At 40.1% G+C, this 17,583-nt stretch overlaps 1 protein-coding gene across 1 annotated transcript in view; it reads left to right on the top strand.

The window, feature by feature from the left end:
- LOC123761054 (uncharacterized) overlaps positions 1 to 16,824 on the top strand; it is a 72,818-nt gene extending 55,994 nt beyond the window's left edge. The window contains 16 exon segments of the mRNA XM_069339343.1: positions 127 to 315; positions 1,646 to 1,758; positions 3,463 to 3,578; positions 4,696 to 4,807; positions 5,548 to 5,689; positions 5,812 to 6,014; positions 6,593 to 6,743; positions 7,055 to 7,299; positions 7,409 to 7,548; positions 8,201 to 8,422; positions 9,265 to 9,389; positions 11,264 to 11,409; positions 11,931 to 12,042; positions 12,463 to 12,612; positions 14,377 to 14,594; positions 15,335 to 16,824. Coding sequence (XP_069195444.1) covers positions 127 to 315; positions 1,646 to 1,758; positions 3,463 to 3,578; positions 4,696 to 4,807; positions 5,548 to 5,689; positions 5,812 to 6,014; positions 6,593 to 6,743; positions 7,055 to 7,299; positions 7,409 to 7,548; positions 8,201 to 8,422; positions 9,265 to 9,389; positions 11,264 to 11,409; positions 11,931 to 12,042; positions 12,463 to 12,612; positions 14,377 to 14,594; positions 15,335 to 15,448 — 2,498 coding nt within the window. The 3' untranslated portion in view covers positions 15,449 to 16,824.
- The last annotated feature ends 759 nt before the right edge of the window (positions 16,825 to 17,583 follow it).

Raw genomic sequence — 17,583 nt, 5'->3', positions numbered from 1 at the left:
TGTGTGTACATGCGAGTACATGTCACACACGTATGTGACATGTACTCGCGCCTCTAGGTTAAGTAGCAGTATCAAAGCTCCTCGTGGGGTTCAGGACGGAGGTACTGACACGTGTGTTCCTGACAGAGTGGCTGCAGAAGCTGGGCCTGGAAATCAAATCCTCAGCTACCTACCGGCGCATCCAGGAAATGGTCGAGTACTTGGAAGACATCTATAGAGACTTCACCGAGAACTCGAAGCGTGAGAACCTGGAGAAGTACTACAACATGATGGTCGAAATGGTTAAAAACGGAGTCAGAGTCCTCATGATGAGAGGTAAGCAATCTGCGATGGAGTTCTCTCACCTTACTAAGCCTGTTCCAACGTGTTAAGGGTTGTCTGTGGCGAACGTTGAAACATGACAACTTTAGTGAAGTATGTTGACCAGACCACACACTAGAAGTTGAAGGGACGACGACGGGGCAGCACTTCACTTTAGTGAAGTGCTGCCTTCATACAACCTCTTTCTACGCGGGAACTATCTTTGTAATACTCCTAACATGTGAGTGTTGATTTTTGTTAACTTGCAAATATTCTGGCTTAGCTCCTGATAAAAGGAACCTTCAGCTCCGTTGTAAAAGGACTCATTAACATATGCAAACCAGCTTCATTAGGATTTCAAGAAGAACGATTTGTATACATCTTTCACGATCAATTTTTTTTTACAATCTTTTTTTTTATAGAAATATTATTCTCTTCATATTTCCCTCCAAAGGGGAATTACAGACGATTCTGTACTCGTCTGTAATTCCCCTTTGTTAATATTAATTATATTATCTACAGTATGTGATCTACATGGTCTCACTGACTACCTATCAGTGAGGAATTCCTACGTTACATCTAATTGATTTACATATATGTATACATATACATATACCCAGAGGTGTACCCTGATTCTTGTATGCGTAGAATGCGAGTGTACTCTGGTCGTGTACTTAGTGCAGGACTTAAGTACTCTTGTTGGATGGCCAGTAAACTATTGTGGTCTTAATAACCCTCCAGACGTTGAGGCGCCTTAGGCCCAACACCAAAGCAATCTCGTCTTGGATAAACATTCTTATAAACCTGTATAGAAAATGTATATTACGGAAATTGACGAAAACAAATATAGTTGCTTTTGTGTGTGTGGCAAGATGAGAGAATACAATGGTTAGCGGGTCATCGTTTTGTCTTGGAACTCATAATAGTGTGATCAAACGTCTTTTATTGAAATTTAAGAATGTAACCCAGTGGCATATTTTGTTCTTGTTTCCACGTGATAAATACTAAGAAAGCTTCATCGTATTGACTTGAAACTGGCAGAAATTGTTATCATACAATGAAGATAATGATGTTTTTTTTATTTATATCAACTTTAAATATAGTTGAGGGGATATATTTTTGAAAGAATATTAATAATAATATTTGTTAATAATATTTTTTGTGAGATATGCTTGTCTTGGGAGCCTGGGACGCCTCCCTTGATAAGCCATGCTAAAAAAATATATATAATTACTAACTACAATTCTATTCTCGTATTCGCTCGAGATTCTCTTCCATTAATCCGTATAAATGCACACTTGAATGGCGTAACCCTGTCTCTGCATGTCTCTCTCTCTTCCCGTAGTGGCACCGTTCGTGGAGGATTGGGTGGGCGAGCTACGGAAAGCATGGGAGCAACTTCTTCAGTACCGACCTGTAAGACAACTGCAGCTGACCCTCCTCGCTGCTGCCGACAAGGTGGGTGTTGCTGTCCTCTTCTCATCTTGCTTTTATTGTTAAAATTACAAAAAATAAGCGTTTTTTTTTTAATTCAAATGTTTAAATGTTTTTTTAATGACAATATGAAAGCATGATTTAAAACCTAGCCCTGACATGTGATTTATTTATATAGCGAATTTTATAGAGGTATAAATATTATATTTCGTGAAATGTAGCATTCACATTGGAAGCAGGGTGAAAGTGGCGCAAAATGTGAGCAAGAGCTTTTTATTCGGTCAGTTTGTTCTGATTTATCGAAAATATATTGAGGTGTTTGCTGTGAAAACATGTTCCGTGTGTGGGTGAGGTGAGTATCGGATCACGGCCGGAGTGAGATCCCTGAGCCTGGCACACCCACTGTAAAACTGGTATGGCTGACCCTCTTTTGATATAATACCCGTTTCTTGGCTGCTGATGGATGGCTATCTTGTGGTATAAAAGACGTGTTCGGGTTGTCCACAAGACTGGCTCAGGTGGGAACGTGGAGGACTTCGTTTTTGTACATTGTGGTAAAACCTTCACCTGGTAAAAGATATAGTAGCAGGCCATAAGGCTGCTGTATACTCAAGACTACTGCGAGACAATGTTTTGTATAATGTTTTTCAACACTGCTGTCAAGTATGAGATGCGCCTTCACGCTGCAAGTTTCTCGACTACCTTGTTTACGGTTCAACACGTAGTTCTTCATGGTCGTCAGTCATCAACACACAATACAATATTCATATCAGTCACTTCCGTCAGTCCTCACGCGTGTCTCAATAATGAGACTGGCGTTGCCTGCTCTAGTAAAGCAGCAGATATAACCTGCCACCGCAGGTTATTCAAGGTGGATATTGCCTTTAGTTGATGGCTGAGGGCCGCAGGTATCTCCTCTTTTGTATACATCAAGATACTTAGAGAACCCGAAGCAATGGGTCCAAATTAGATAATATTATAATTAGGAAGGACCTGGGTGAATCCAGGATTATCACCCAGGATTGTCGATTTATGGAACAAATTACCAGGTAACATAATGGGCGTGGGAGTGCTGGATTGTTTCAAGCGAAAGCTAGACATATATATGAATGAGTCTGGGTGGGAATAAACTGGAGCGCCTCGCGTGAGTCAGTAGGGATTCTGGAGGTTACTTTATTTTTATGTTTGAAATTTGTGTGTACATCACAGGAAGCCACATTTACGAAGCTCTGACAAGGATTATTTTATCATTCTGTATTCCCAGTAACCAAGTTTTCTCCGTCAAGATTTCTTAAGAGTTGTGGCTTTCAGTGAGACAAAAATTAAAGTTTACTTTTGTGTCGTGTTTTTCGTGACGTCGTTTTAACGACTTACACTCTATTTTCACGTCTCTGGTGACTGCACATTAGCTGCAGCTTTACTAAGTATCACTTAAGGATATTTTGCTCATTTGAGGAAGTTCTGTTTGATTAAGGATGCTCTCTCCTGTTAAGGATTCTCTATCTGGTAGAGGATGCCTGTTAAAGGTGTTCTCTCCGGTTAAGGATTACCCTATTTGGTTAAGGATGGCCTGATTCAGTTAATAATATCCTGTTCAATACATATATTTGCATAATTTCCAGTGTAATACTGACTGCTTTTAATACCTCTCAGGTAGCCTATTAGGGAAATGTTTATATATATAATTTGTATGTAATTAAGGAATAAGAGGTGCGTGTGTTGGAGCAGGTGTTGTGGACGGTGAGGTATGTTGACGTGCGGGGCCACGTGGTGGACGCCTTGGTCTTCACCCTCGAGCACGGCTACACTATCGTCTCCCAGACCAGCGTCCAGGCCTCCCAGAAGTAAGCCACCTCTCCTCTCTTACATGTGTCACATTGTCTTCCCAGATTGGTGCCGTTTTATTTTAATTTCTTACGTGCCCCTTAGATTCATAATTTTTCCTAGATTTTTTCCTAGATTTTTTTCCAAGATAGATCCCCTAGATTTTCTGCCCGAAACGCTGCGCGTACTAGTGACTTTACAAGATTGTAATTACTATCCTATGTATCCTTACAATCCCAATGTACCTACTTGTATATATATAAATAAATAAATAAATAAATAAGATATTTTTACCAGATAAAACAGAATCTCTTAGCAATGAGAAAGGATTATTTAAACATTTCCCATTTCCTATTTTTTCAAAGTAGGACGAGGTAAATATATTCTCCTTTTAGGCTGACAGAGGAAAAAAATGTTTATTTTCTAGCTTTGAAGAGGATCAAACATTGTCCTGTGACTGCCTCAAACTGCTAGCTTCAACCCCCTCCTTGACAGAATGTCAGGTGGTAACCTCACACTCTGTTCTTGTGACGTGATTAGAGCAAGGAAATTTTTTGTTCCGTGTGCGTCCCGCTGTCTCATTCACTACACAATGCGGTATTATACACACGCTACCATGAGGCATGCGAGGCGTGCGTTGGGTGAGTATTGTGTTGAACGCTCTCAAGCTCATGGACACAGATGATGTATCTTCGCACACAATGTTATGAAGAAAATGTAGTATAAATATTAAAAGTATTGTTATAATATTTATTGTATAGTAGAGATTTATTGAATAGTGGTACTGTAGTTTAACGTAATATTCAGGACGTTGTCGTGTATAATAACAACCCGTTATCGCACTTTCGTACAGTCAATATTGACTTATTAAATAAGTGCATATGTGACATACTAATTTATTGTAAATATTTTAGTTTACCTTGAAAAGCTTCATAGAAAACACCGATCTTATCTAACATTCTTAGTATGTTATTAGGTGTTTGCTAATAAACACCACCAGCAGTAATTCAGAATAGTAAAGTACACGAATATTATGTAGTATTCCTTAATACAGCAGACAGTGTAGTCACGGTAGGACTAAAGAGTGATGATAAATTGCTTAACTAAAGACGTAACTAACTTATATCTCCTCTCTAGACACATCTTGGCCAAGACGAAGTTCAGTTTCATCCCAGAAGAAGGAGAGATGGAATTGGTGCAGAAGTTGCCCATCGACTGGCATTCTTTCGACCACAAGCCCAACTGGCGGGTCAGTCTTCGTAGTAGTGTGTTTGACCTCGCTGTAAACAGACAGTAGAATTGTGAATTGTGGAGACACACGCAGGACTGGAATTGTTACAACATGTAAATAGAATTATGAAGAGCGAATGGTGGGTATGAGAGTTGATATGAAAAGTACGAAACAAAAATGACATTTGAGTGTCTTCTTTTATATGCATGAGTTTGTGATGTTTCCAATTCACGAGGGAATGAGACTGATAATTCTATATTAATGATGAGGGTGGGAGTGAGCTGCAGGTGTGTTTAGGGAGTGAGCTGCAGGTGTGTTGAAGGAATGAACTGCAGGTGTGCAGATAGAGACGACTTGTGACCAAAACCTGACGCTATTTTGTTATCTGTGTAAGTCTTAAAATACTGAAATATAGTGACGCTAACATTTACTCAGTCTGTAATGTTTATAGGCTCGGCTATTAAAAACGTTTTTCGTTAATCTGGCCTTCAGACATTTGATCGGAGAAGCAAGATGTATAGACAGGGAAGACTAATAATTGTTACCGTCTGTACGATAGTTCGCACAGTAACTGGCCTTAAGAGGGCATTGACATGCAAGAGAGAGAGAGAGGGATATTGATTGATGAAGCAGGAGGGATGGGAGGAAAGCAGCTTATCCAGCGTATTGTGTGAGGAGTTGGTGATTATTTTTCATAAGACGTCGTATGTTTTGGTTGTCCTGAACCCTTTAGACTCACATTCACGGCATTCTAACAGGACCTGCCAGAGTACAAGAACATCCAGTGGGTGCGTGATACCTTCTTCTCCTCCATGAACTTCACCTTCCACGAGGTATGGTACAAATACCTCAACCTCGACCTCAGCTTGAAGCCCATATCGTGGATCCTTCCCTCACCGGGTTAGTTTATCATGTTTCACATCCCTTTAAGTACCTATATATATTTAGTAATAATTATTATGACGTAATTGTCAAGCAGTTAGACTAAATAAATGGTTAATGACTAGAGTCTTCTCCTGCAGCGACGGGGTACATGATCGGGGAGCAGCACTTCATGACCTTCGACGGCCGCCACCTGGAGTTCAAGGGACGGTGTCAGCACCTTCTGGCGGCCGATATGGTGGGCGGGAGGTGGGCGGTGACCGTCAACTACCACAGCCACTCATCACGCACCATCATCATATACATCGACAATAGCGAAATAGAACTGGCCAGTGAATTCAGGGTAAGCAAGTTTTTGGGTTTGTAAGTGGTGGTTCCACTCTGGTAGAACATGGTGCACCGTTTCTAAAACCCTTTGTTCTGTCATATATTTATACGAAGCTATATATCGAGTCTGCCTCCATCTCCACATCACTTCTTATTACATCTTATTTTTGTATTTCTCCAACATCTGCTGTTACTCTGGCGGGTAAAGTATTTAATTTCCACTTAAATCTCCTTGTTCTTGTGCTGCTACTTATGCTAAGTAGTTGGTTCTTGTATTTCTTGTAGGAACAAGAAGAAAAAACGGAGAAAACTATGGAATAAAACCTCCCATTGCTGGTAGTGTGAAGAAACTTGGAATACATGAACACAATTAACAAGATACTGGGAGGCCAGTATCTTGTATATTTTGTTTACGCGTTCCAAGTTTCTTCACACTACCAGCAATGGGAGGTTTTATTCCATAGTTTTCTCCGTAACTATTACCTTTGAGTTCTGATCGCTTGCTCCTGGATGACTAACAGTCCTGCGAGATAGAAACTTTTTATTGTGTGTGTTTATGTGTGTGTATTGAGCTGATGGTTGTTGTGATTGCAGGTGACAATCAACAGACGTCCAACGGAGCTTCCAGCGGGGCTTCCTTCAGCAACCGTGCACAGGTGGCTCAATAAGATCCACGTCTACACTGACTACGAATTCTCCGTCACCTGGAACCAGGCTCACGACGTTGTTGCTGTATCCGTCTATGGTATTGTGTAATCGTATATTTATGTGTAACACTCTCTCCCTCTCTGGTTGAAGAATGTGGAAGTGTGGTCACCTAGACTCACTTTAAAATATTTTCTCACGATCGGACTAGGCCAGATCGGACTTGTGCTTGCTTTGGTCCACCGAATTCCGACGAAAGTCTTTAGTCGTTCAATTTATGTTCGCTGCATGTAAATAATGTCGGTAGCTAGTTTTGATCAGTGTATATTTATATGAATTAATCAAATGTCGATGAGGTCAGGCTGCAAGGTTTGAATGACTGACAAACACTCAATAATCTTTGTATTTAAGGTCTGTACTTCAACAAAACTGGCGGGCTATTGGGTGTGTACAACAACGAGCCTTACGACGACTTCCAGCTCCCCGACGGCACTCTGGCACCTGTGGTGGGGGTGCTGGCCGAGGGATGGGACGTGAGCCGCAGACAGTGCCTCTCCAGCGGAAACATCGCCAGAGGTCGCTCCAAGGTGCCTATAGGCGCCTGTACGTTCCTCTTCCAGGCTAACATCTCTCCCTTCAAGCACTGTTTCTTCCAGGTAGGCTGGTTTCTTGTAGATAGATAATGAATATGAGTGGAAATTTGAAATAATTTTGTTACTCTCCATTGTGGGTGTAAGAGACTGTCCATCTACTATGTATTGCAAGGTGGACCCGAGGCCATACCTGGACATGTGTCTGGTGGACTACCGGGGCCAGGAGCGTGACACGTGTACAGCAGCTACAGCCTACACGGAGGCCTGTTCCACTAAGAGCATTCCCGTCAAGATTCCCGTTTTCTGCGTCCAGTAAGTTTATGCACTATTTTTTTCCAATTCCATTTTCCTCCACGTTTCATAGTGCTTGAGTTTTGTTATACTTCTATTATCATCTGCCTGAACATTGGTCATTGTACTGTCAAAATATTGTCATAGTTTGACTATGTTTAAAGAAATAAACTTTGTTTATAATAACACTTTATATATTATTTTGCACATAATATTATGTATATCGTGATATAAGAAAATATTTCGTACAAAACTATTGTATCTACATCAGGGAAAAATTACCCCACCGTCCATACACAGGAAATAATTTACGAGTCAACCAATTGTTGAATTTGTATATGTAGGACAAGAGAGTGTATTTCTTCCTTAAGACCTATCAACTTCTGGAGGGTTATTAAGGCTACAACTATAGTCTACTGACCAACTATCAAGTACACTTTAGTTCTCAACATTGTCCAGGACTAAAGTAAACTCTTGAGTGCATACACAGTGAGAAGCGGGGTACACCTCGCTGCATGCAAACATTTGACCTGTATTTACCTATCAGTGCTTGCCTGTCATTGACTGGCTTACGGGCTATTCATGCCCGTGCCACCTCTTCGGCGGTTTAATCTTCATCAGTGACTATGGGCGAGTGAGATCGATCTCTTTACACCCCACCTCCGTGCCCCAGGTGTGAATACATGACTAACGACGGGCAGACGAAGACGCTGGAGGAGGGCACGTCAGTCATGCTGGAGAGAGACGAGATCCTCAGATCTACAGACGTGGTGCTCCTGGTGGAGGCCAGAGCCTGCAACCTGGCCCTCGCGGAGAAAAAACCGCTCAACCGCTTCGATGCCTTCATTCATGTCATGAACGAGGAGTTAGAGACGAATGGTTTTCGTCTTGTGAGGTGAGGACTCCGTTGCATTTTAAAGTGAAAATGGTTTTTGTTTATTTGAAGTTATTACTATACAATATGTGTGTTAATACATGGAGGGTAAGGTGACAATACATGAAGGTCCAGATGACACTGGAGTACCAGGTGACAACTAGCCCGGCCAGGTAAAGTTTGTCATCAGATACCAGGACCAGGTACAGTGTCAGGTCAGTAATCATACTCGAGGCTCCTGCAGAAGGTATAGGCATGTTGGGGCATACACAAGTAGCACTATAGTAATGTAATGTAAAATAAGCTATCTAGAGAATTTATAAACTGGTAATTCCCGTTATTTTAATGTAGTAATACCAATAATTTATCATGTAATTATAACTCAAAATCATTTTATTAATATACCATCCAAAACATATATATTAAATTAAGATAATGCAATACTAATATAAACTACTACACTATTAGTATAAACTAATGCAATGTTATTATATGCTAATACAGTATTAATACTGTATAAACTAATACAATACTGCTATATACTAATACAGTATTAGTATTGTGTATATTACAATACTGTTATAAACTTCTACAACATGAGCATAAAGTAATATACTATTATCAGTGCAATACTAGTATAACCTTACACTATAACTTGATGTAATAGTTATATAAACAAAACTGCGATGATATAAAACTAAATAAAAACTTTATTCTAAGTAATTGAAGAATAGTTATTTATATTTTGTATTTTTCATTGTTGATTAGTAATAACATGTAAGGCTCGTAGTCCCATTAGACTAGTTTTACTTTAATAATATTTTTAGCAAAGTAGTGTGAAGAGCTTGTCCCCACCCCCGCAGGTACGCTATGGTGGTGTACGGCTCTGACAGTGGAATGTTTACTCAGCCGACTGTGTCCACCGTTGACAACCAGATCTTTGTCGATGCTGCCAACATCCACAGAGCTCTCGACCACGTCGTGTTCCGTAAGTGCTGGAACACGGTGCTCTCTCTGTGTCTCTCTCTCTCTCTCTCTCTCTCTCTCTCTCTCTCTCTCTCTCTCTCTCTCTCTCTCTCTCTCTCTCTCTCTCTCTCTCTCTCTCTCTCTCTCTCTCTCTCTCTCTCTCTCTCTCTCTCTCTCTCTCTCTCTCTCTCTCTCTCTCTCTCTCTCTCACTCTCTCTCTCTGTAGCACTACTGAACTACCACACACAATCCACATTACACCACACCCCCCAACACCCTGATGCACTCCATCCTTACTTACACACTCTACCACACCTTCATGTACTTCATCACACCTTAATAACCTTAACCGCACCTTAACACATATCACCACCCCTAATACACATCACCACCACACCCTAACCCACACCATTACACCCTGATGCACCCCATCACACTATCACCCACACCACTACATCCTGATACCCTCCTGCACACCCTAATATACCCTAGCACATCTCCCACACCATCAAAGTGGTGACGTAGGAACATGGAAGACGGCAAGAACATCCCCTAGGACGAAACCCGAGTCGACAGAATCAGTTTCTTGGCGCAGAAAATTTATTTCCCTTCATTTTGTAATGATGTTCACTACAGTGAGCTCATGAAATTTTACAAAATTGGCTGGAAAATTTCTTGTCGATGTGGAACTAAGCATAGTTTTCTTCAAGAAAGTTATTAAACGTATCAAAAGAGCAAAATAAAATTAAATACTTTACAAACTTGTTAAATGTGCAATAATGAGTTTGAACCCCAAGAAATGTTTGGCTAGTAGATCAATTGGTCATATCACATTCATATATAATTCATCATCTTACAGGTAACCAAAAACAGTATCTATAAAAAATAATGTCATGAGGGACAGATTCGTCCACATGTTGTCAAATATAAACACTGATTGACATTACTTTTCTAATGGACTCTATTACACAGGACTTAGCACTGCTAATGGACTCTTAGACGTAAAAATATATATATAGAAGAATAACTCACAATGTCACAAAGGCAGAATAGATCTATATTAATACACAATAAGAAGATTTTAAAACAGTATGGCCATTACACTAGGCTACTGAATCATTCTTCCTTCTTTACTGATTATTCTTAGTTTACTGATTATTCTTGAATCACAGGATTATTTTTAATTAATGAATTATTCTTTAATTACTGTGTTATTCTTCTTTTGAAAACTACTTGCTGAATTATTTTTGAATTTTCAAATTATTAATTACTGGTTAATAAGTTAGACATAAATGGATGGGTTGTTGAGAAGTGATTTTAATGCTGTTGAAATAAGATCACAGTTGTGGGTGGCTGTGTTTCACATTACTGTAGCTGGCCGGAGAGGTCGGGTCGTTTGGTTGATAATACAGTATAATATTTAGAATTATAATAATCAGTGCTAGGCTATTAATTTGACTTATTCTTGGATAAATGATCTTGAAAAAGTGTAAAATAAGTTAATTACAAATGTACAACCAGTTTATGAATAATTGTTTTTTTCAAATTGTATAAATGTAATTATCTGTATATTCATGAATATTCAATTCGGTTAAATTACCCCAAAATTAGTTTGATAGTTGGTCTTAAAACCAAAAAAAGCTGGTGTAGTTGACCAGACCACACACTAGAGGTTGAAGGAACGACGACGTTTCGGTCCGTCCTGGACCATTCTCAAGTCGATTTGATATCACAAATCGACTTGAGAATGGTCCAGGACGGACCGAAACATCGTCGTCCCTTCAACTTCTAGTGTGTGGTCTGGTCAACATACTTCAGCCACGTTATTGTGACTCACCGCCTGCAGCTGGTGTAGTGTTATTATTAATCTGTGTTTTATTAACCTGTGTTTGGCAGTGAATGAGACGGATGAGGCGTACGGGTACCTCTCTCCTGACGCCTTCGACGCCTTCACCGTGGCTGCCAAGCTCAACTTCCGCGCTGGCGTCACCATCACCTTCGTCCACTTCCCCTGCGAGTCTTGTCTCCCAGCCGTTCCTTCTGTGAGTATGGCCAGCGACACCCGCCCGCCCTTCCTGCTGGGTTGTGTTTCTTTCTTTTTCATGCCTTCACTGTTCGTATACATGATGGTGCTACATCCGGCTTAGCGCCTTCTTTTGATAATTACTTACTACTTACTCGCATATATGAGTACTCCTATATATACATACACTTACAAGCACGCACATCTACACATGAAATACACAGATCCACACATTCACACATCTACACGTACAGACGCCTATGTTGCCACACACCTACATACACAAAGAAGAAATCTTGAAACCTGGAACTTGAACAACAGGAGTCAAGCTAATGAAACAAAACTGCCAAAAATATTAGAAAGTTCACTTTTGCAAACAAAGTGGTAGACGGTTGGAACAAGTTAAGTGAGAAGGTTGGTGGAGGCCAAGACCGTCAGTAGTTTCAAAGCGTCACATGACAGAGTACTGGAAAGACGGGACACAAAAAGCGAAGCTCTCATCCTGTACTTAAGTTTTAATGTCCTCGTGTGTTGCTACAGATGGACTACAGTACCATGTACCACATCCTCCTGGAGTACTCAATCAACCTCCACGTCTTCAATCAGGAGCTCTTCGACATCCCGAAGGAGAAGGAGAAAAAGAAGATACTGGGTGAGACTCTCTACTTACACTTGTTTCACACCGGTGGTCAATTGTTCCTTTATTACTAACAAGAACTGATGATCATTGTTCCTTCATTATATACAACCACTGAGATACAAAATAAATGCTGCTTAAATGAGCTGGAAATAAGAGTGTTAAGAATTATGGGGTGTGATTGTTGAGAATTATTGGGTGTGATTATTGAGAAATGTGCGTGTGAGTGTTGAGAATTATGGGATGTGATTGTTAAGAACCATTGTGGTGTGTAAGTGTAGAGATACTTTAATGTTTAAGTGTATAGATTTTGTGGTGTTTTAAGTGTAACTTTGTGTGCAGGTGTAGAGATACTGTGGCGTGTGAACAGTAGCATGCTGATGCCTTCCCTGTTCACCCCTCCTCAGGTTGTGTAATGTGTGCTTGTTCTCGCAGGTATTGACAGCAGCAACGCCTACACTCTCAAGGATGCCAAGAACCGCGGGAGAGCAGTTGTACTGAAGGGCGACCCGGTGATCAGACGCCAAGTTACTATTCCCAAGGACAAGCTTGGCTTCTGTGCCCCTCTCGCCCTCGAGACCAATGGTGAGTTAGAAAGAGGCACTGGTTCTCCAGATGAATGGTGAGCATTGAATCTGCAGTGACTCAGATAGTTCCAATGGAATCTCAATAATTCTCGTGGTGAATCATGAGTCAGGAATTTTCAATGGTACTCAAAATCAAATGAAGAATTTGAACTCTAAAGTAGTTCTCGAGGCGATTAGTGATTCTTGAATCTGTAATAGTTCTAGAAATCTTTAGTAGTTCGGTGGAATCCCTTCTCCAAAGTTACTAGAAATTCCTTGTGTCAGCATATCCATACTGGTATTTACACTCTGAACTGCTTCTGGTATAAAACGTAGCTCAAGAGGAAGTGTTATACTATATATGTCTTAGAATCTGACTTACCTGAAGCTGGCAGTCCACTCTATAATTTACTGCTCTGTGGGAAAACTGTTTCAGAGCAAAAGTAAAGTCGAATGAAGTACAATACTTGCCTCAGTTCGAAAATTAGGAAGGTGGGGTGTGCTTGGAGGATTCAGAACGATAATTGTAGGCTAAGCCAACATTCTAATTATCCAAGCATATTTATTTTAAAGGTTGGCTCTGTAATGAACATTAAAAAACAGTGGAACCATTGCGAAAATTAGTAATGAATATGCATGGATGCTACGGGAGCCCCAGGCTGGTGTTGACAATGGGAGAAGTGTTTGTGTGGGTTGTTAGAAGTGTTTGTGTAGGTTGTTAGAAGTGTTTGTGTAGGTTGTTAGAAGTGTTTGTGTAGGTTGTTAGGAGTGTTTGTGTAGGTTGTTAGGAGTGTTTGTGTAGGTTGTTAGGAGTGTTTGTGTAGGTTGTTAGAAGTGTTTGTGTAGGTTGTTAGGAGTGTTTGTGTAGGTTGTTACGAGTGTTTGTGTAGGTTGTTACGAGTGTTTGTGTGGGTTGTTAGGAGTGTTTGTGTGGGTTGTTAGAAGTGTTTGTGTGGGTTGTTAGAAGTGTTTGTGTAGGTTGTTAGAAGTGTTTGTGTAGGTTGTTAGAAGTGTTTGTGTAGGTCGTTAGAAGTGTTTGTGTAGGTTGTTAGAAGTGTTTGTGTGGGTTGTTAGAAGTGTTTGTGTAGGTTGTTAGAAGTGTTTGTGTAGGTTGTTAGAAGTGTTTGTGTAGGTTGTTAGAAGTGTTTGTGTAGGTTGTTAGAAGTGTTTGTGTGGGTTGTTAGAAGTGTTTGTGTGGGTTGTTAGAAGTGTTTGTGTGGGTTGTTGTGAGTGCTTCTGTTGTATTTTATTATGTATTTGTGTGTTATTGTGTGTTTATGGATTATTTCGTGTTTGTGTGTTAATGTAATTGATTAATTATAATTAGTTTTTTGGTGGGGCAGCAACAACAAGATCATCAGCATTGTATAAATTCAATTCCCCGGCGACGGTGCCATCAAAGAGTTATTGTTGAATTCCTTTAACTTCACGGTGGAGGCTTCTCGAGGAGCACTACTAATGTGGGCTAGTATTACCATCAGTCTTGATCTCCAACAGCAGAGTGGAGGGGATAGAACCCTGTGGCTTAACAGAACCACCCAGTCGCACTTATTATGTCATCTATCATTTAGATAGATAGAATATATATATGGGAGAGAGATAGAGCATTGTACAGTATATCACAGTCAGGTTATCTCATACTTCAGAGTTTGCTATATAAAAATAATAAATGAATTAGTTTTCAATTATACAATTAATAGAATACTATTAATAATAACGAAAAACTTTTCATGATGTGTGTGTGGGAAGAATAAAGTGTTCATATATCCGTGTCCTCATGCAGGAACCATCTTCACGTTCTCGTCCTTCATGATCCCGAAGAGACGCTCTCCAGGGAAGGAGAAGAAGAAAGTCATTAAGCTGGCTACCGTGTTCGGTCAGCGGGTTGCACTGACGGCCCTCCCGCAGGAGCGCAAGCGGTGCGTGTGCGTCCCCACCACTCCTGACGGAGCCGCCAGCGTCCACTGTGACAACTGGAACAATGGACACATCTCCATCCTCGTAAGTATCCCATAGTAAGTTAGTAATGGCTGTCAGGAAGTAGAGTCGGTCAAGGACACAGTAATGGGGAAATAAACTGTTTAGTTCGAAACTAGAGGATGAAATGGAATGCTGTGAGGATAGGAGGCGGCTTAGAGAATCTGCTGGCACCCCTCAGTCCAGGAAATTTGACTGAAAACTTTAGTAGTTTCCGGACTTCGTTCGAAGTGAGTAAAAAGGATAACATGCATACAAACATACGTACACACATACATACATACATATATACATACATAGGAGGTACCCCTTTTATATATATATATATATATATATATATATATATATATATATATATATATATATATATATATATATATATATATATATATATATATATTGTTTAAAATTAAAACTAGGGTTTATAAGGGCTGTCAAATGGCGTGCCTAGTGAAACTGCAAGCTAGAGTCGCTACCCTACCTCAACTCATCTGAAGCCGGCTCCTAGAGATTCATTTAATTCATGATAATGTACTTTGAAAGTATCACATATGGAACTATTATATAAAGAACCTGGTGAAACTGCAAGCAAGAGCTGTAATCCTAATCCAGCTCAGTTGAAACCTACTCGTAGAGACCAACTTATCTCTCTCTCTCACTCTCACTCTCTCTCTCTCTCTCTCTCCTCTCTCTCTCACTCTCTCTCTCACTCTCACTCTCACTCTCTCTCACTCTCACACCCACCCACCAACTCTGACCTCCAGGAGCAGTACGCGGCCGAGGAACTACCCGCAAACCCCGAGACCAACATTGGTGAAGAAGGCTCCTGCATTCGGCGGGACCCAGCTGGAAAGTGCGTTGAGTGGCTCAAGTACTGACTCTTCACTGTGTGAGTTGGGTTTGGAGTGTGAGTGGACATTTTAGTGTGTGACGCAGGGTTTGCATGAGTTTTTTTTTTAGTATTAGCTTGGTTTATGACCGTGAACTGTTTTTCGTGAGTTTCAGCAGCTGGGTATTGAGTGTGTTTGGTTTAAAATCTATAGCAGTTCTCCGATAATATTAGATGAGTGTACAGTAGGTCGCTCTGATCATGTCAGTGACACAGTGAAGAAACTCACAATGTGCAGTGTAATGTGAAAAGTGCAGTGTAATGTGACATGGTCTGGATTAATATCCTCTAATTTGTTCAGTATTTTAAAAGTTTATGTGAGATCCACCTTGTCATGTCTGAGTTGGTGTGTTGTTAGTCCTGTGACCCTCAACCTTTCCTGGTATGTAAGTCGTCGTAGTTCTGGGATTATTTCTGTCGTCCTGAATGGCTGACTGTCTCAGCTGCATCAGTGTGTGTGATCAAGATCGATATATTTGTATACCAAAAATATGCAAGTTCGGTAATATATGTTCTCCTTATATGTAAGCGTGAAAATGTCTTTGAAGATTGGCGAACTGAACCTAAAGATAATTGGAACACATCACCAGGAGGCTTATATGGGTTTACGAGGACTGTGCGAGGATTACCAGGTTAGTAATGTTTCCCAGGTTTGTCTGAGATTTACCAGGATTTTGGGTGGTTTACCAGGTTTATGTGTCGATTACCAGGTTTGGAAGGATTGTCAGGCTTGTTATGGATTTACCTGGGCTGTGTGGGAATTGCTAGGTGTGTATTTGGATTACTAGCTTTGTGATTTATCAGGATTTGAGTGGAGATAACCAGGTTTGTGTGTGGATTAGCAGATTTGTATGAAGATTAGGATGTTTGTGTGAAGATTACTAGGTTTATTTGTGGATTGTCAAGTTTTTGTCTGGATTACAATATTGTATGTAAATTACAAGGTTCGTTTGTGGATTACCAAATGTGACTGTGGATTACTTGGATAAAGTTATATGCCTTCGTGAACAAAGTTAATATACTTAATTATAAGTGAAGACGATGGTTTGTGTAACATGTGTCGTTTTCAATACTTGAACATTTTTGTTTTAGTTTTTAATTGTTTAACTGTTACCTTCAATAGTGGTAACTTCCTTCAGTACTTCGGATACTCTTCATGGAATTTGGGATTTAGGAATCCTTGGATTGAATTAAATCCCAATGACGTTTCTACCTTTATTTAATTTTACAGGTATACATTTGTCTAAAAAGTACTTTTGGTGGTCTTAGACATGCAATCTTTTAAACTTTTATCCTCTTCAGTAAACAAACAAATTTAAATGTGTATTTTATGGACTTTGTTAAATATAATTTTGATAAATAAAAGTTGTTTAATATTCTTTGAGCACAATTCATGGAGCTTCCCAGCATGAGGCTACGAAAATCTTGACACAAACTCCAGGACACTTCAAGAAGCAGAGGGAGTATATACACATAAGATAACATCAAAATAAAGAAAACTGTAGAAGATCTATTGGCTCATACGAGACATGTAATGGACGGTAGAGCAACGGTCTCGCTTTTTAGAGGATCAGCGTTTAATCCCCGACCGTCTAGGTGATTGGGCACCATTCCTTTCCTCTTGTCCAATCCCAAATCTCATCTCATCCTCATCCCTTTCCAAGTGCTATATAGTTGTAATGGCTTAGGCGCTTTCTCTTGATAATTACTTTATACGAGACAGCTCCTAGCCACATAAACTCATTCATATATATATCTAACCTAAACTTGAAATTTCAAGCTTAACTCTCTATCGGTCCCAAGAGGACAGTGTACCAGGAAGAAACAACATCAACGAAACTTCTCAGTGTCCAGGGCCAGGATTCGTCAAACATTTGACTGTCCACTTACGAAACCTCTTACATCTTTTCTTCATCATGGAAAGATGTCTTCATGATTTCCACCTTACGTTAATCATGGCTTTGTTTACATTTTTAAACCCTTTATGAGCTCAAAAGCGCTTCAGGATTTTCTGTAACACTAATGACCTTAGGTTACGAAGTTACGAAGATCTTATAGTTTAATAAATGCAGACTTAAGTCACAGTGCTCGAAGAAATATGTGCAGGTTTTGTAAGTGGCCACT

Source organism: Procambarus clarkii, chromosome 41 (assembly GCF_040958095.1).
Source record: "Procambarus clarkii isolate CNS0578487 chromosome 41, FALCON_Pclarkii_2.0, whole genome shotgun sequence".
Classification (NCBI taxonomy): Eukaryota; Metazoa; Arthropoda; class Malacostraca; order Decapoda; family Cambaridae; genus Procambarus; species Procambarus clarkii.
The sequence above is the reverse complement of the archived record's forward strand: the minus strand, read 5'-3'. Positions and strand labels throughout refer to the sequence as shown.